The following is a 17,727-nucleotide window of genomic DNA, read 5'->3' as shown; positions in this document are numbered from 1 at the left end:
AGGAATTGGTCTTGGTGTATTCTCAAGAGACAGACAGAAGGACGTCAACAAAAGGGGACGCAAAAGGCGAACAAGGCCAGCAGAGCGGCCAATTTGGAGACCAGAGTCTTGCGAGCAGTTTCCTAGAGCTTACATGGTTTGTGGTCAAATGTTTACCTTAACCTCTTTTACTCTGCATTAGCCATTGTCATGATTGATGAGACTTGCTCGATTGACCAGAGACGTCTCATGTGGTGGTTCACTGTGATTATTGCTGTTCAACACCGAGAGCTCCAAGAGCTCCAGATGCAGTGGAGAGCTGTGCTGACTCGAGAGGTAGCAATAGCTCCAAGAACTCACTCCCTTTGTCCAGCTAGGTGAAGAGGTAGGTGTGTGAGGTACCTCAAACAATGACGTGCCTTTTGTAGCTCCGTGCCTCTTCAACATGCCCGAGGTGGTAGGTGCAGCCCAGAACTCCCTGGCTGTGGGGTCCTGGGGAAGTACACCCAGGGGCTAAGGACCGTCTACCCCGCCAGACCTTCCGCTAACACCCCAACCTCAAAGACCATCCAAGTCCAATCGACACCGCCACCCTTTCATCGCCAACGACTCTGAAGAAGCTCAAAGACAACCTCTTCCAGCGATAGACACACATACAAAGAGCCCATCATGGCCTCCGTCGACCCCTTCGACTCGGCTCTGTAAGATCGCAGCGGCCCTGACCCCCTCAACGTCATGCATCAAAGCAAATCATCTCTAACCTCTGCCGCGTGTTCTCCCCGTCTAGCGACCTCCTCCGCCGACTGAACCCGAAACACACGACCGACCACCTGAATGCAATCATTTCCCTCGCACCGGATCTGACGGAGGACCTTCTCTCGTCCGTCGACCAACCCTTGACCGTTAAGCGCTGCAAGCAGACGGGCCGCGACTACCTCCTCTGCGACTACAACCGCGACGGCGACAGCTACCGCTCTCCATGGAGCAACCAGTTCGACCCGCCTCTAGACGAGGGCGGCGTTGGCGGCGTCGGTGCCGGCGGTAGCGAGGGCGCCGGCGAAGGCGCGATCCCGAGCGAGAGGGTCCGCAAGATGGAGGTCAAGGCCAATGAGGCGTTTGACGTGTACCGAGATCTGTACTACGAGGGTGGTGTGAGCAGCGTATACTTTTGGAACCTAGACGATGGATTCGCTGGCGTGGTTCTCTTGAAGAAATGTGCGTTTCTGCCTGTGACCAGGAATTGGATCTTTTTTTTTTCTTTTTTTTTTAGCTGACAAGACACCTCACAACCACAGCCGCGACCCCCGGCGGAAGCGCAGAGGGCGTATGGGACTCGATCCACGTCTTCGAGGCCATTGAGCGCGGCCGCACGACGCAGTACAAGCTCACCTCGACCGTCATCCTCTCGCTCTCCACCTCGACCAACGCCCTGGGCGACATGGACCTCAGCGGCAACATGACGCGGCAGGTTGAGCAGGAGCTCCCCGTCGACGGCGACGAGAGCCACATTGCCAACGTGGGACGGCTCGTCGAGGACATGGAGCTCAAGATGCGTAACCTGCTGCAGGAGGTCTACTTTGGCAAGGCCAAGGACGTCGTCGGCGACCTGCGGAGCGTGGGCAGCCTTAGCGAGGCTGGTAGGGACCGCGCGGCGCAGAGGGAGATTATCGGGAGCATGCAGAAGTGATGTGAACCCGTTCTGATTCTCCTTGAGCTCATCAAAGGCTGTATCCTAGGAATTGGAGCTACGATTGATACCCCGCTCATGATATTGCGGGCATCGTGGTTGGTGGTGGATGAGAGTAGCACGGGTGTGGCGCCGGATGTTGAGATCGGGTTGTTCGGCTTGGCATTTTCCAAGCCGGGCTTTTCAATATCCCCCAAGATCGAGTTTCGCTGTTTTGCGTCGTTGGCGTCGGTGGAGGAGAAAAAGGAAACGATCGCGCGTGCCTACATCTCTTGTCTTGAATCTCTAGATCCCTTGGCGGATGAATTTTTTTCTTGCTCCGGCAGCAGGGCTGTAGCCCATCACTCCCGTCCACTCTTTTCTGAAGCAAGAACGAAACAGGCGATAGAGAAGAAAAAAAAGACGGTATGGCTGTAATCCAAAATCACGTGTACCTCTTTGTCCTTGAGTGATCCATCTCACTGCAGCGTCCCTTTGCCTGATTCGGTTTTTGACGTGTATGGGTTTGGGGGAGAGAAGTTTGTCTCCGATGTTCGGCACGATTTGCGTTCGACAAGGCTCTGTTGGATCTCTGTATCACTGTGGCGCTTGAATGGACCATCACACCGGCTTCAAGACTTTTCGTCTCTTTGCCTCTTTATGGTATACGCAAGTATACAAGTCCTTGGTTTTCGGATATGGTTTCTTCTACATAGAGACATGCGTTGTAGACTCTGGACATATTTTCAGTCCATGTTGCGCGGCACCAGCACCGATTCGGCGTGTGTAGTCTCGTTTTTTTTTTGCCTGAAGATCTGATCACGGTTAATAGCAGCGCGCACTGGCAATTTAGGGACACGTTTGACTGGAAACGAGCAAATAAACCTCTGCAATATACGACGTGGGGGAAAGGCTCGATATCTTCAACGTTGAAAGTAGGAGGTCATCATGGCCATGTATTCATGCGAAGACCTCAATCAACAGGTGAGGGTTTCTTCCTGGCCCCCTAGCAGCCATAAAGAAGAGAACCGGCTTCGTGGGCGGGACTTGGTTGGCATCAGCTCAAATCACAGCTCAGCACCGAGTGGACGCAATTGTTCGCAAGATCCCTCCTAAAGCCGGTCTGTTGACTCGACCAATGGATGGGCAAGATAAGGTCGATGAACTTGACAAGGAGTGCAAACAGAGTAAGTAGGTAGGCTCACACGGCAAGCTACTCATGTAAGCTTCCGGCAAGATCTTCCAGCCTGCTCTAGTTCTGGCAGTCCTCGATCCTCAGCTATACTCTCACTTTTCAAGCGCCCCGCGAGGATCAAGAGACAATCTTCGGATAGGTAACTGAGAGTGAAGCGATCAAGTATGACACCGGTATGGTTCGCCTACATGCAGTAAGCTTAGTTGCGGCTAATTGCTTTGACGCAACAGGTTCCTTTGGCTATGCCCGCAAAGTGACAGGCCGGGAATCGATTCGACGATTATCGTGTAACGTAATGTGGACCGAAATCGTGAGAAACACCACTCAATAGCCTGGAAGCCGAATTCGTTTTACACAGAAGCCAGTCAGAGACTTGCCGAAGTAAAAGCAATTCCAACCTCGCGGCGATTATAAGTGTGCCAGGAACGTGGTTGCATAATACTGCCCATACCGTAAACTATGCGTCAAATTAGGACCGATAGTAGGGGTCCTACAAATGTTCGGATCAAATTGAGCCAGCGCTGACAGAGACTTCGTTGCCCATTCTGAGTCTGACTCTGACTTTCGTTCTCGTTCTCAGAAGTAGGACACGCAATTGCACAAACAGATCCGATCAGCCAAAACCCCCGTAACCTACCTAGTGTGCCTAGCTGAAAGGTAAGCTCTAAAGCGAACCCGGTAACACTGGCATCGTCGGATTCACGCTGTATGTCCGGCTCGGTCTGTTTAAAGATGTGAGATACGCGGACCTTGATACTCAGCGAACACCGGGCTCCCCATCTCCTTTCGATAGGCTTCGGGGGCGCAGTCAGGATTTGTTTGATGACGAAGAGCATGAGTGTCGCACTGGGCGAATGATGCCCAACGTTGCCTGTCGAAGCTTAGGCGGTTAACGCGCCGACGCGGGAGCTGTCCATTCAAGGCGGGGGTTTGGTTTGCTAAGGAAGAGACCTGACAGAGTTGGCGGTTGCTGCATGGGTTGGTGCTGTGGAGCCCCCTTGGCTTGATGACGGACCTGCAACATCAATAGTTGGCTCTGGCTCTGTCTCTGGCGCCGAGGGCGGCTGGGTTCCTAGCTCCAACGTCGTTGGCGTTGGCGTTGGCGCTGGCGCTGGCGTCGACGCTGGTGTTCGTGCCTTGGTGGCGCATAACCAAAATGCCAAAGTCAATTATTTTGGGAAACACATGAAAGTGAGTACGGTGCCAGCCAATGTCTCTCGTGCCCTCGTTGATCTTCAGGGGCCTAGCTGATGTGAAAAGCGGCAAGATAAGGGTTGGTAATTTGGATAAATGGATTAGCACTCACTTTCGCCCGAAAAAGAAAGCATGCGTGTTCCGTTGCAGAACAGATCCCACAAGATTTCTAGAACATGCAGCAGATCTCCTCTAGGACTCCCCGCATGCAGGATGCAGGGAGATGCGAAACGCGAAAAGCCAAATGGCCGAAAGCTGAGCCCAAGCCCGAACCCGCTCGTGGAGCGCCGGTGCGAGTGCGGTTCACTGGTTAGTAGCCCCTTTTAAAGTTGAAGTACGGCGGCATGGCCCAGGCAAGAAGCACCCATCTGCGAAGAGCATCATGGAAGGCCCCTGAGCGGGAACGGGGCGGGATCCATGGGATGGACACTTCGCGCCGCTGGCGCTAGCCGGAAGCTTGGGACGCAAGGTAGCCAACAGGAACAGGAGAGCCAATAAGAAGTTTGTTTTTTTTGCATCTCGCATTGGTCATTTCGTAATTTGTTTTCAACGAGATGGGCGTGTTACTCGAAATCGAGGCTGATGGTGAGACAAGATCTGTTGTATCACTGTCTTGACTTTAGGGGATGAGCTGTGGATAGCCGTGGTTCCTGGCCCGGGCCGGACAATGAAAAGAAAAGACGGAGAAGCCGGCCGGCAAGCAGGGCAAGCCGCGAGTGTTGAAGTGAGTGCGTGGGTGGAAGACCGGGAATAGCGGGAGGGAAATCGACAAGCTGCCATCGGGCATGGATTGTTCCCTGCTTTTTGGCGAAGATCTCGGTGGCACGGGAAGGGTTGGACACGATATCAGGCATGTGTTGGGAGAAACCTGAGTCGGAACGCAACAGAATCCGAGGCTGTCAAGAGACATTATTGGACAATAGAAGGCAATTAGGGCGCAGGATTGCACTGCGAGGGCACCGTGAGCGCGTACCTTGCATGGCCTTTTTTCCAACTAAGGGCACCGATGTCTCTCTTTGGCGAGTATAGGTATTCTGTCTCTGACGCATTGCACGCATGTCTCTGCCGGGTATTTGGGATTCGACGGAGCCAATAGATGCAAGAAAGTGTGACGACAATCACGACGACCAGGCTAAGAGGTGACGGGGATAGGCCCGGTTGAAGGCTCTGAGCAGCAGACAGACACAAGTTTCTTGTCTGGATTTCGATTTCCAGCAGTACGAATGTTCATTGATGAATGTGGCTGACCTCCCCCTCCCCTCTTGTGACGATAATTGATAGAGGATGCTTGTCGTCGCTCAACAGATGGTGGACGCCACGGGCATGGAGTGGACCGGGGGATATCTTGCTGCTGCAACGATGTGGGGTTTCTGAGCAAGCACGGGGCACTGTAAATTTCGCGACAAGGCGGCAAGCGGCAGACCGTCTTGGTGTCCAGCCCATGGCTCTCGAATCCCCATGGCATTGTTTATGTGTGTGACCGAGTGTGAGCGGGGGGATGGCGAAGAAGCAGCTTGGCGAAGACGGTCGATATCGGATGAAGATGAGCATGCGATACCGGAGCTTTGGTCGTACAATCTAGTTAGTGGTCGGTGGTATTTCGCCCCTTGGAACGCTGGCTTACCTAGTGAGAGTGATATCGCGACCCTTCTCAGATAGTAGAGGCACGTTATCCGTACCAAAGTTCTTCATTCGGTAGAAAATCTAGCACGGCACTTGGGTATGACTGTGGACGTAGGGATACTAGGTGCTTGTATCGATTAAGATAGAGCGCAGTAGCCGCCGCCAGAACATGTTCCTTTGGATCGGGGATTGGTTTCTTGGTGGATTACGCCGCAGCCAGGGTTCAGGGTGTTGGAAAAGGATGCTCTCTGGACTTTGGAGAAGGCAAAGGATCGCTAGCGTGTCAACGGAGTGACTCAGGCGGAGCTGGCACGGCAGGCAGGACAATATGGGACATGTCAGCGAGCTGCGTAGATTGAAACTTGAGATGATGGCGGGAAGACACCGATGAGAGCAGCTGCGAACTAAAGCTACCTTAGCTTACGCAGTATAGGTACTTAGAACAGGTAGGCACGTAGGTAAGCAAGGTGTGGCATGGTGGTGGTGAGGTCAGCAGACAGGGGCTCGGGAATCCGGAGGAAAGAGCTGATGGGAGCAAAGTTATGTGTTCTTGCTTGGTGAATACTGAATACACAGCCCCAGTAAGGTACCTTACGGAGACCAAGAAGTCAAGGAAAGAATGGACTAGGCGTTGGACCTGCCTGGACCTGAAGCTGGCGGAGAGCATGGAAGTGGCAGGAGTTGTCCCCGAGTTACCTAAGGTAGGTACCTACTCAAGTGAGAGAGGCAACAGCAGCCAAAGCACCTGGCAGGGTTCAGCTCTGTAAGTGTGAAGTTTGAAGCGGCATAAAGGCTCCACCGGCTATCCATCGGCAGCTTGATGAACGAGAGCCCTCTCGATTACAACAAGTGAGACTGTGAGTGCTTTGGTATGGTAAGGTAACTTGTGTGTGCGTGTACGTGTGTGTGCTGTCCCTGGAGATATTGTCATTTCCAAATCTCCTCTTTTCCTCCCACTTTCTTCGAGTCTTCATACTATGTGTGCAGTAGTAGGTAGGCCCCCCCCCAGTGCCCCCCTCGTCCCTTGACCCGCTCTCCATTCGTTCCAACTTCCACGGCCCGCTCCAATATCCATCTAGCCCCCGTTTTGAATGACAGCACCATTGTATTGGAGGATCCTCCGTACTGGAGCTTGTTTTTGCTCTGTTTCGTCTCTTTTTTTATGCTGCTGCATCTCCGCTAAATTTTTTGACTATTTTCTCCTTATTATTCTTATACTCGCACGGAAGGGAACACAAAAGAAGAAAAAGGGGAAAGGACCATGTGTCGTCTCAAGTTTTTTTTTCCGTCGATTTTGTCTTTTTCCACGACGTGCGCAACGCTGCTGCTACCTTGACTTATGTGCTTTTCGATATCATTAGACGTAACCAACCAACTCGAATCTTTTACACTTGAACAACACATACACGCGCACACCTAGCTTACCATACCTTTCCTTTCCCTGCTTTAGACGCACAAACATACCATACTGCGTACCTTACACAAACACATATATACATATATAGGCGCACCCACGCACACCACCATTAAGCCTACAACCTCCTTTTTGTCATTATTACTCTTGCCCCCCTCGTCCGCTTCTCTCCTTCTTATTCTTCCTCTCCTCTCTCTTTCTATTCCTCATCACACCCCTCCGACTAGTCTCCCCGCCTCTGCCACCTGACCTCAATAACATTGACTGCCCTGCTATCCATAACTTGGACCTAATCAAGGCCATCCGTCTGCCATCTTCGTTCGCCGCCCTCCCCAAGTCCTTCCCACAAACTATCCCGGTTGGACCGTCGCCCCCCCTCGAAGCCCCCCTGCCGAGCTTCGCCCGCATCCATCCCGCTGCACCGTGGTTTACACTAAACTCGCGCAATCCCGGTGCTGCAACTCTCGTTCCAGGGGGCCAGGGCAACTCACCCCTAACTCGACGGGAACCTGGACACCAGACGTCAACCCCGCCGTCCGTTACCCTCGCTGTCCTTGTCGTCCCTGCCCGTCAGAGGTACCTTTCCTCCCGCCTTGCCGCTGAGCGCCCAGTGCACCACCACCACAACCACGACCTCGAACCCCTCTGCCCCCAAACTCGTCAACCTGCGCTGCTCGTAATATCCTTTTCTTTCCGACGACACAACACCGCACACAAACGCACAACCACTCGACGACCGCCTCTGCCACCGAATCCCCCCTCCCCCTTCCCTTCACCATGGCCGAGAAACCCTCAGTCCTGATCATCGGGGGGCTGGGCTACATCGGTCGCTTCCTGGCCCGCTACATCCACGACAATGACCTCGCATCAGAGGTCCGCGTTGTCGACAAGGCCTTGCCCCAACTCGCATGGCTTGCTCCCGAATTCCAGGACGCCTGCGCCGGCAGCAAATTCATGCAGGCCGATGCAAGCAGAGAACGTAAGTCACCAGACCTAAACGACGACATGACCTGTTTTCTCCTTTTCTTTCCCATTCACCGCCCTCCAATACTCATTCGTTCATGTCTCTTCTTCCTCTTCTCGTCTCTTCTCTTCTCTGTAGCCCCTCCCCTCCCCCCTCTGTCTCTGGGGTCTCCAAAGCTACCAACCGACCCAACACCCCAGATAAATAACCAACTGTCATGTCCCTCTCGGCTAACGTTTCTTGCTTTTTCTTTGCCCTGTTGCAGAAGCCCTAGCAAAGATATTCGACCGCGCCGACGGCAAACAGTGGGACTACGTCTTCAATTGCGGCGGCGAGACGAGATATTCGCAAGAGGATGAGGTTTACAAGTTGCGCTCTCTCGGCCTGTCGCTTGCTGTTGGCAAGGAGGCGGCCAAGCGCAAGGTCAAGGCCTTCATCGAGCTCAGCACCGGCATGGTCTACAAGTCAGACTCGTCCCCAAGCAAAGAGGGCGACAAGTTGAAGCCTTGGAGCAAGATCGCGGTCTACAAGCTGCAGGCCGAGGAGGAGTTGGCCAAAATTGAGGGGTACGTATCCAAGGCGTCGCCACCAAGCGTTCCCAGAGCTCCCTTTACCTTGTGGGGCACATTATCGTGTATCGTTCCAAACTGACTCAACGACACTCTTTCTCTAGACTGAATCTCATCATTGTGCGTTTGGCACACGTCTACGGCCCGTACGCGTCGCAATGGGTCGCAACGGCACTTTGCATGGCCCGTGTCTACCAATACCTGGAGAGCGAAATGAAGTGGCTGTGGGACAAGGGCCTCCGACAGAACACGGTACACATTACAGATGCCGTACGAGCACTTTGGGATATCACGGCGTGGTACAGCAAAGGCCAGGACAAGTGGGATGTCAAGACCATGGGCAAGGTGCCCACGTTTAACGTTGTCGACAAGGGCATCACCACACAAGGCACCATGTCCGAGATTATTGGCGACATCTTCAAGATCGAAACGGGATTTCAGGGACAACTCATCAGCACATTTGCGCGCCTGAACATGGACAGCGTCGTCGACGACGTCAACGACGAGCTCATGGGACCATGGGCCGAACTGCTCGAGAAGGCGGGCATTGCGCGGCCGGGACCTCTTACGCCCTTCATGGAGAAGGAGCTGTTGAAAGATACGGACCTGAGCATGGACGGTAACCGCTTAGAACAGGTTGTCGGCTTCCAGTACGAAAAGCCCAAGTTGACCAAGGAATTGGTCGAGGAGGTGATTGAGAGCTACAAGACGATGAACTGGTGGCCGTGACGGTCACGGACGGACGGAAACGGATTAGAAGCATAAAACGGCGTGCGGATGACGATTTTCGGCCTGGACTCATCTGAATCGAAGAACGGGGAAGGATACCAGCGCAGGCGCGGGCGCGGGTTGCGGAACCGAGAAGGGGGAAGCGAGAGAGACAACGAGAGCGCGCCGTGATATCAGTCGAATCGTTTGTTTGGAAACTCCACTGCGTGCGAGCAGCATTCAGTAGCCGATGGCGGGGAGTGCCGGGGAGTGCCGGGGCATTTGTATAACCAAGATATCCTTTTCCTTTTATTACTCTTCGTAGCTCCGGCCATGTATATTGGCACCATTTTTGAAGGCAGTAATCCACGACGAAATTAGGCCAAAATAAATAAATAAATGGAGCGCGCATATTCTTGAAGCATGATGAAAGAAAGGGAGCTGTACCTGAGCTGTCACAGGCAGGGGTTTGCCTGCTGGCATCTTCTTGAAACAGCAAAGAGCTCTCACGTGTGGTTTTCCGCGGGCGGAAACGTCGCGGACGGCCACCTCTTGGCCCCGTGGGAGCTGGGATTCTCCTGCCTGCGTGACTGGCTTCTTTGGAGCTTGGCCCCGCCGCAACGAGGTGTCTCCCTCATCGCTGCGGCGCCACTTGCCATCTTGAAGAATCGAAGACTTGAAGCTTCGTTCACCGGCCGGACCCATTTCTGACGCAGGAGTCATCCTAGTCAGGCACCGGAAATTCTCGAGACGATTCGTCGAATAGACGAGTTTTATTCGGATGCCTCTCATTGCGCTTCGATTCGCTCGCTTGTGTGACGGATGCTAAAACACATCGTTCCCCGATGGTCGGTTCAGGGTCTGGTTCAGAAACCCGGAGCGAGGATCAAGGAGCCAGAGACAAGCTTGGTCGACGTCGACGTTGACGTTGGTCGGCTGGCACTACTGTGCGAGTTGTCAAATAAATGTCTGCAGTTTCCCAAGCTGACGCAGAGAGCCGCTGACGGGATGCTGTCGTGCGATGAGGCAACCGAGACGGGTAGAGGTGGTACCAGCTAGTTGACAACCGAGTCCACTGCTGAGTGCTCTGAGATGCTGAGATTGACACGATGGCTTGAGCCAGACTTGTGGAAGGTTTTATGGAGATGAACCCCACGGACGGAGAGAGGGAGCCTGAGCTGGAAAAAGAATGCAGCTCGCTCGGTTGGCCCCGTCGCAATCCACCACCACGGGCAAAACTAAGCGTCCGTCCCGCACATGCTTCGGACTGAAAAGGCCGAGTGTGACCAAAAGTCTGCCGAAGCCGTGGGTTGGCATCTCTCGCCTGATCGCCCGAGACGGGATGGAGAGTTTGGGGGGACCGAGTTCGTGATTGGCGTCGTGTCATTGGCAGAGATTGGCGGAGTAGAAGGGGAGAGAAGCTGTCGGTGTATGCGACATTGCTGTTCGGATACAAGCGTCAAGCAAGGTCGAAGCTCTCAGACGAATTGTGCGCCTGTGAGCTGTTGTCTGTCCCTGCGTCTGTCTGCTTTACCCGTCATGCATATGCCCGCCATGGATTGCTTTAGGTAATGACCCTTGCCGGCCCTACATCGTGAAGACCGTGCAAAAGGCCCCTTGGGTCTTTTCTTCTTCTTTTTTCTTCTGCCCTTCAGCGCTGCCTCAAGCCTCAGAAGCTGTGGCGTCCATTCGCCTCTGGGTTTGTCCTTTCTTGGCTGCCTGATTGGGAGCTTGAGAAGTGACACTCAGGGTGCACGTGGGACTGGAACGAGCATCGTCGAGGATAGGGTTCTATTCGTCATGAAGAACGGTTGTTCGGATTGCTACGTTCCCCGTACTATCTCCAGATGGACGCAACGCAGACCGGGCTAGGCGGCCAGATTGGGGTTGTGAGTGTCGGTCTGGTTGCTATCATTGGCCGTTTGTTTCGCGCAGGCCCAGGTGGTATGCTGGCATGCCCAGATTCGGGGAGTTAAGAGGAGGATTAAACTGCTGACAGGAGTGTAGAGTTCTGGGGGTGGGAGGTTGCAGTCTGCAGAGAAGGGTGTGTATGCGGTCATGATCTCACGCGCGATCCCTTTTCGAGATAGATTGGCAGGGTCTGGGGTAAACGTAAGGGTGTGGAGGTTGTCTCGCGAGCCTCGGCCCCGACATTTGAGCGGTCGCAGAACGTTCGTGTGATAATAGAGAGCTGTCCTTATTCGGGGCTGGCTGAGCGATTGCGAAGGTGAGAGTGAGAGAGAGCGAGAGCTTCTTCTCTTCATGTGAAAGCCGTGGCAGTGGCAGTGTCAGTGTGGGGAGGGATACTTCCCCGCCCCGCTTGCCCAAGGTAAGGTAAGGTACGGATAAGGTAATGAAGGTAAGTACCCACGCAGGTGACAGAGAAATCGGCCGGTCTTCTAAGCATCGAGGTACCTTACACCGTAGGTACCTTCCAACTCCAATCCGTATGTACTAGGTAGGTAGGTACTCGGTCCCGCGGTAGGCACCTGGTGAGCTTGTTCCTGACTTGACCTGACTGGAAAGAGCTGATACCGGACCAGGCGGCGTATAAGAAGGCGGCGACGGATTGGACGCCTTCCATCTGGAGTCAAGTTCCACGTCACCTTTGTTGCTCGGCCCAGCTTGTTCATTCCCATCCTCTAATTCATTCTACCGCCAGTTTGCGAACAAAAGAAGAAGGTGGCTTACCTGAAACAGAGTTTGTGCCTGCTTTGAGTAACGACTTTGGCTTGACGACATTTCACCTTTGCAAACTGAGCCTACCTACATTTACGTATCTCACCTCTGCGGGCCCGTTGACATTTTGTTCCCGTTGCAACCCTCCCGGCCACCGACCCAAGGTACTTTACCACCGCCACCACCACACCTTTACCTCCTATTCTACTTGTTGAAGCTCACCAAAGCTTGAGGACATAAAACACCGAATACTTCTTCGGCCAATCTTCGTCGCAACACATTCCAAACGCATCCACACAACACATCGCATCACAATGGCTGCTCCTGCTACAAAGACGATCGCCGACCTCAACGGCAAGTGGGTCATGGTACGTTCACCCATGTTCTGGATACTTTAGCACCACCAAGGAGCAGAGATGCGCGCAAGGAAAGAAAACTGACAACGCCAATAGAACAAGACCCTCTCCGATTCTCCGGAGCCTGCTCTCGCCCTCCAGGGCATCGGTTGGATGACCCGCAAGGCTGTCGGCCTCGCCACTGTCACCCTCGACGTCAAGCAGTACACCGCTCCTCCCTCCCCTCCCGGCACCGGCACTGAGCCCGTCACCCACTTCGATATCGACCAGTTCGCCACGGCCGGCCTCAAGGGCACCACAGAGAAGCGCTGTGTCGACAATGAGTGGCGTGAGCATTCCGACTGGATGTTCGGCAGCGTCCGTGGCCAGAGCCGCTGGATGACCCTCGCCGAGATTGAGGATGAGTTCCTCAAGAAGGGCTGGCTCGAGGGCGACGCCGAGGCCACCGGTCCCGATGGCAGGGCTCACCTCTACAGCCACGTCGAGAGCATCGACAACGGCTGGACTGCTTCCCAGATCTGGGGCTTCCAGACCGTCGAGGGCGAGAGACGCTACACTCGCAACGTCCTCGTTCAGAAGGGCGGCAAGAGAGTCGAGATCCGCCTTGTTTACGACTACCTTCCTTAATTTTGACGCACGCGGCGTTTTCTGGGAAATTCTGGCATTGGGGTTGGATTATGGGACCGATTCTACCACACACAAAGCATGGCTACTACTACACGCACTTGCAGGGCGTCTAACGCCGTTATGCTCTTGGGCTATGATAGATAGCACGGCGAAGAGTAGACTTTGAGAGCATGAATATCAACTGAACCCGTCTGAAAAACTCCTGTTCCGTGGATGCTCATTTGTAAAAAAGATATACGTGATGACAAGGGAGAGCAATGTTGAATCGTCTGCCTGTGTACCAGTCATTGCCCCAATGCTTCCATCCGCTTCAACATGCGAACCACCAACGCCTGAGTTGATGCAGCCAACCGTCTCATCTACCATGTTTCGTCGTGCCATAGATTCATTACGACCGTTGGATGATCGTCGCCATCCCAGCTCTCTGGGTATAACACTGCTCGGCCCAAACCTCTCACTCTTAAATCCGTCCTCGACAAGCGCACACTCACGCCGGTCTCCTCTTGACAAACTCCTCGAGATCCTGCACCGTCGCGACGCCGAGCACGAAACGCCGCTTCTCGTCAGTGATGACAGCAAAGTGGCTCTTCTTCGCCTCGACGCCGTCTCCGGCGAAGAAGGCCTCGAGCTCCTCGAGGGGTGTCTGCATGGTGATGACGCGATAGGTGCGGCCCTTACGCTGGAAGCGGACCATGGCCTTGGAGAGGGGGTCCTCGGGCTTAACCTTGCCGGCGTCGAGGAGGGCCTGGAGGTGGGGGATGGCGAGATAGCCGACGAGGGCGCGGTGGGCGTCGACGACGGTCAGGTGGGTGTAGTCGCGCTCAAAGGCGGAGATGAGGGCGTGGGAGATGGGGTCGGTCGGCGTCAGGGAGAGGGCGGCGGGGGGGTCGATGTCTTCTACTGTGGCCTGGATGATGAGGAGGGCAGGAGTTAGTCACTGGCTGAGAAGGCTTCGTGGTCTGTGGTTTGAGGGACAAGTGGGAGAAGGGGGACTTGGTTCGAGGGGATGTTCACGTACACCGCGATAACGGGAAGACCATTTTGAGACGAAGGGACTGGAGGTTTCGCTGGTTTGCGACGTAGGTGCCGCCGCGGCGGGAGTGGAAGCCAAAGCCGCCATTGTTGGGAATTGAAGGGACTTTCCGGGCCTCGAGTGAGCACTTGTCACAATAACAGTCGACCGTCGAGGCAGAGTGGGTATCGTTTAATCGTGGTTGGTGGTGGTCGTTCGCGCAGTTGCGTTGGAAATGATATCAATTATCGCGGGGTTCTTTAGAGGGAGGGAGGGGCGGTGTCGACATCGACAGGGCTGAAAGATTTGGCGGTAAGGTACGGGAAAACGCCACAGTTGAAAGTCGGGCGGTGTCTCGGATTTGCTCACAGACGCGCGCGCCGGGGGCGGCTGCCCGCCATTGCGAATTTGCATGTCGGGGGGTAGGATCCCAACACGGTCCACTTGCGCCAGGTATCCATCCGCAAATTGTTAAGGTTTCGCTGAAGCTGCCTGCCGCCGTTCCTTCACCGATCTTGGGGGTTCCACAGCGGGGTGTTGCTGCTGAAGAGTCACCAAAAGCCACGGGAGCGATCGGGTTGAGTATCACGGATCAGCCCGCTGGTAGAATATCTCGCGAAGTCGAAACAAGGAATACCAGATTAGACCTACCATTTCGAGAATGAGGCCCATAGAATTCCGGTCATCTGCTCGCTGAAATTTTCTCGTCGCGCGCATCGAGAATGAAAAAGTCATTCTAAAATCCCTCGACGGAAGTTCTTACGATCGCGGTCAGCCTGGATGCTTTAGTGTAGTTTCAAAGCAATTTCCTATTTGGGCCATCGGCTCTGTCACGGTCAGTTTGCAACGTATCGCCATTTCGTTCTCTCCGTCGTTTACCACAGACTACATGAAGCAGAATCAAGAGTAAAAGAGCGATCGAAAGGGTGTAAATTGTACTTGAATATAAAATCTGATTGGAGAATGATTGATGGACAAGAGTATTGGAAAATGCGGCCGGGAGACGAAACAGCGAAATCACGGCGAAGCTCCGCAAAATCCGGGGATAAGCGCGGGCCATTTCGCGATAACACGGGAGCTTTCCCTCTCGTCGTATTTTGTCGCATGCCGGTGCCCCACTCAAGCTACCTTACTCCTGCTCTAGGTAGTACACAGTACAGCACCTCCCACAGCTCTGCATCAGAGTCGAGACCTCCCCTTCTGAGGTGTGATGTCACCCATACCCTCCCAACACCTTCCGCCGCAGCTGTCGGTCACTGGCGCGTAAGCTCTACCCAAGTCCAGGCGACATTGTACAGCAAACTATTGATGAGGTCGAGGTACCCGCGACATGGACGTGACCGAATCATCCGAACCGACCCCTTCCTTCTCTCACCTCCTGGGCCTTCTTCTAGAGGCAATCACTGCCTACCTCCTCGTTAGAGCCCCGTTCCTTCCTGAGCTATCCTGTCCATCCACTCATCAGCGCCGGCGCCCCCTTTCCCCCAATTATATTCGCACGATAATAAACCTGCTTCTGACCTCTCTCTCGTCCTGGCTTCTTCTTCTTCCTGTGTATGCGTATTTGCGACGACTTCACTCGCAACCTTCTCCTCTTCCTCTGCTTCCGCATTCTCGACAAGTAACCAGCTCTCGACTCTCAAGGTGCTGTCACTCATACGCCGGAAACGGTCATTTGTGTCGCGCGACTGACGTTGCACCTGTTCTCCTCCTACTGTTCTTTGAGCTGGAAACCCCTCCCAGCTCGCTCTTTTGGTGAGTAGAGGTCTTCAACTTTTTCTGTCTACTCTCTTCAACATCGTGTCATATACGCCCATTGCCGGTGTCGCCCGTCTCCTTCGAGCTCGAGCTTCCATTGCCAAAATCGATTACGCGCTCATACCGTCTCTCGAGCTTATCGCAGGGGTATGATCGTCCTTCACCTTACCTCCCGACTAACTTCATTAGCCAGATATCCTTGCAGAAGAAATCCCACATCATCCAACCCTCCCGGTCCAGACGAATTGCGTCTCGACCACCATGTCGTTCCTCTACCCTAGACAAGATACCCTCAAGGGATGCTTTGCGTCCCCTTTTGGCAGCCGTCCTAGCAAGGCAGCGGACACCACGGCCATGGCGAAACCTACGCGCTACCAGGCCCGCCCCGAGTTCTATGGCGCATTCTCCACCGTTGACGACGTCAAGGGCAAGGCGAAGCAGCTCAGCGCCGAGGCCACGGCCGAGTTTGAGAAGGCCAGCGCCAAGGCCCAGTCTGCGGCTGGCGGCAAGATTGAGCTGTACTCTGGAAAGTACTATGTTGCGTGCACCGTCGGTGGCCTCATGGCCTGCGTGAGTTTCCCTTGCCTTCCTAGACCTTGACTCGTCGTTGTTGTCCATGATGGGTGACCTCGTCTCCGCTCCGGGGTCCCCACAGCGGCGCCGGGCCCCGGCGCCGGGCCGCAACGAAAACTTATGAGAACCGCTCGACTAACACTAATGGCTAGGGCTTGACGCATACCGCCGTCACTCCTCTGGACCTTGTCAAAGTGAGAAGACAAATCGACTCGAAGCTGTACCGCGGAAACTTCCAGGCTTGGGGAATGATCTTCCGAAAGGAGGGTCTCCGCGGCATCATGACCGGCTGGGGCCCGACTTTCTGGGGCTACTCCGCCCAGGGAGCTTGCAAGTACGGATTCTACGAATACTTCAAAAAGGTAAGAAGATATAATTCCACATCGAATCTCGCATCTCAGCCCGATGAAGGAAGCCTCGTGACTAACACGCAACTCCCAAGACCTACGCCGACCTCGCGGGCCCCGACAACGCCAAAAAGTACCAGACGATTCTCTTCCTCTCCGCCTCAGCCTCCGCCGAATTCCTCGCCGACATCGCTCTGTGCCCCTTTGAGGCTGTCAAGGTCCGCATGCAGGGTGGTATCCCGTCCCCCTATAAGGGCACTCTCGACGGCATCAGCAAGGTCACGGCTAAGGAAGGGTGGGGAGGCCTCTACAAGGGCCTGTACCCGCTCTGGGGCCGACAGATCCCCTACACCATGATGAAGTTCGCCTCCTTCGAGACCATTGTCGAGATGATGTACGCCCGCCTCCCGGGTCAAAAGTCTGACTACAGCAAGGCCGCCCAGACGGGCGTGTCGTTTGTCAGCGGTTACCTGGCAGGTATCCTCTGCGCCATCGTCTCCCACCCAGCCGATGTCATGGTCAGCAAGCTCAACGCGAACCGCGCGCAGGGCGAGGCGTTTGGTGCGGCCATGGGCAGGATCTACAAAGACATTGGATTCTCTGGCCTCTGGAACGGTCTGCCTGTCCGTATCGTCATGATTGGTACCCTGACCGGCCTGCAGTGGATGATCTACGTGAGTGGCCGTCATAATGTTATTGAAGGGAGTTGAGAACAGTGACTAACATGAGTGAACAGGACTACTTTAAGATCTTCATGGGCTTCCCCACCACCGGAGGAGCAGCTCCCCCCGCCGAGAAGAAGTAATTCAGCAGATATCATGATGGTTGGGTGAACGGAGGGTTGGGCCAGTGCAACCTGGGTTGTCCAGCTAGTATACTATGAACACTGAGGATCTCTCGAGGGAGTTCTCTTAGCTCTTACGCTATTGTAACAATGAGAGAGTCTTTTCCGCAATGACTTTTGTCTGTTTTTTTATTAATACCTCCCCGTCAAAGTCGTATATCCAGAGATCAAACTGCAGCACCGGGGAAGTTGAAAATATCACGCAAGTTGTTTTTCCTT

The 17,727-nt window shown here is 54.3% G+C and overlaps 9 protein-coding genes across 9 annotated transcripts; 6 read left to right on the top strand and 3 right to left on the bottom strand.

The window, feature by feature from the left end:
- Positions 1-648: 648 nt before the first annotated feature.
- CPAR01_09716 (F-actin capping protein) lies at positions 649-1,666 on the top strand (the record flags this gene model as incomplete). The annotated part of the gene is made up of 3 exons (XM_060493980.1): positions 649-680; positions 767-1,194; positions 1,275-1,666. 3 exons carry the CDS (start codon positions 649-651, stop codon positions 1,664-1,666), a joined length of 852 nt encoding a protein of 283 aa, XP_060348110.1.
- Positions 1,667-3,694: 2,028 nt separating this feature from the next.
- CPAR01_09715 (uncharacterized protein) lies at positions 3,695-4,532 on the top strand (the record flags this gene model as incomplete). The annotated part of the gene is made up of 4 exons (XM_060493979.1): positions 3,695-3,713; positions 3,871-4,031; positions 4,208-4,326; positions 4,388-4,532. 4 exons carry the CDS (start codon positions 3,695-3,697, stop codon positions 4,530-4,532), a joined length of 444 nt encoding a protein of 147 aa, XP_060348109.1.
- Positions 4,533-4,653: 121 nt separating this feature from the next.
- Positions 4,654-4,944, bottom strand: CPAR01_09714 (uncharacterized protein; the record flags this gene model as incomplete). Its single annotated transcript, XM_060493978.1, has 1 exon — positions 4,654-4,944. The coding sequence occupies one exon, from the start codon at positions 4,942-4,944 to the stop codon at positions 4,654-4,656; it is 291 nt and encodes a 96-aa protein (XP_060348108.1).
- A 2,904-nt stretch (positions 4,945-7,848) lies between these two features.
- CPAR01_09713 (NAD dependent epimerase/dehydratase) lies at positions 7,849-9,333 on the top strand (the record flags this gene model as incomplete). The annotated part of the gene is made up of 3 exons (XM_060493977.1): positions 7,849-8,050; positions 8,301-8,601; positions 8,709-9,333. 3 exons carry the CDS (start codon positions 7,849-7,851, stop codon positions 9,331-9,333), a joined length of 1,128 nt encoding a protein of 375 aa, XP_060348107.1.
- A 291-nt stretch (positions 9,334-9,624) lies between these two features.
- On the bottom strand, positions 9,625-10,104 carry CPAR01_09712 (uncharacterized protein; the record flags this gene model as incomplete). Its single annotated transcript, XM_060493976.1, has 2 exons — positions 9,625-9,764; positions 9,807-10,104. 2 exons carry the CDS (start codon positions 10,102-10,104, stop codon positions 9,625-9,627), a joined length of 438 nt encoding a protein of 145 aa, XP_060348106.1.
- A 2,201-nt stretch (positions 10,105-12,305) lies between these two features.
- CPAR01_09711 (uncharacterized protein) lies at positions 12,306-12,974 on the top strand (the record flags this gene model as incomplete). Its single annotated transcript, XM_060493975.1, has 2 exons — positions 12,306-12,359; positions 12,444-12,974. 2 exons carry the CDS (start codon positions 12,306-12,308, stop codon positions 12,972-12,974), a joined length of 585 nt encoding a protein of 194 aa, XP_060348105.1.
- A 487-nt stretch (positions 12,975-13,461) lies between these two features.
- Positions 13,462-14,094, bottom strand: CPAR01_09710 (uncharacterized protein; the record flags this gene model as incomplete). The annotated part of the gene is made up of 2 exons (XM_060493974.1): positions 13,462-13,881; positions 13,993-14,094. 2 exons carry the CDS (start codon positions 14,092-14,094, stop codon positions 13,462-13,464), a joined length of 522 nt encoding a protein of 173 aa, XP_060348104.1.
- Positions 14,095-15,316: 1,222 nt separating this feature from the next.
- CPAR01_09709 (uncharacterized protein) lies at positions 15,317-15,745 on the top strand (the record flags this gene model as incomplete). The annotated part of the gene is made up of 1 exon (XM_060493973.1): positions 15,317-15,745. The coding sequence occupies one exon, from the start codon at positions 15,317-15,319 to the stop codon at positions 15,743-15,745; it is 429 nt and encodes a 142-aa protein (XP_060348103.1).
- Positions 15,746-16,005: 260 nt separating this feature from the next.
- On the top strand, positions 16,006-17,469 carry CPAR01_09708 (uncharacterized protein; the record flags this gene model as incomplete). The annotated part of the gene is made up of 4 exons (XM_060493972.1): positions 16,006-16,314; positions 16,470-16,679; positions 16,760-17,338; positions 17,401-17,469. The coding sequence occupies 4 exons, from the start codon at positions 16,006-16,008 to the stop codon at positions 17,467-17,469; spliced, it is 1,167 nt and encodes a 388-aa protein (XP_060348102.1).
- Positions 17,470-17,727: the final 258 nt, after the last annotated feature.

This window comes from Colletotrichum paranaense (genome assembly GCF_030867605.1).
Source record: "Colletotrichum paranaense strain IMI 384185 chromosome Unknown Scaffold_7.1, whole genome shotgun sequence".
Lineage (NCBI taxonomy): Eukaryota > Fungi > Ascomycota > Sordariomycetes > Glomerellales > Glomerellaceae > Colletotrichum > Colletotrichum paranaense.
This window is presented reverse-complemented; position numbering and strand designations above follow the sequence as displayed.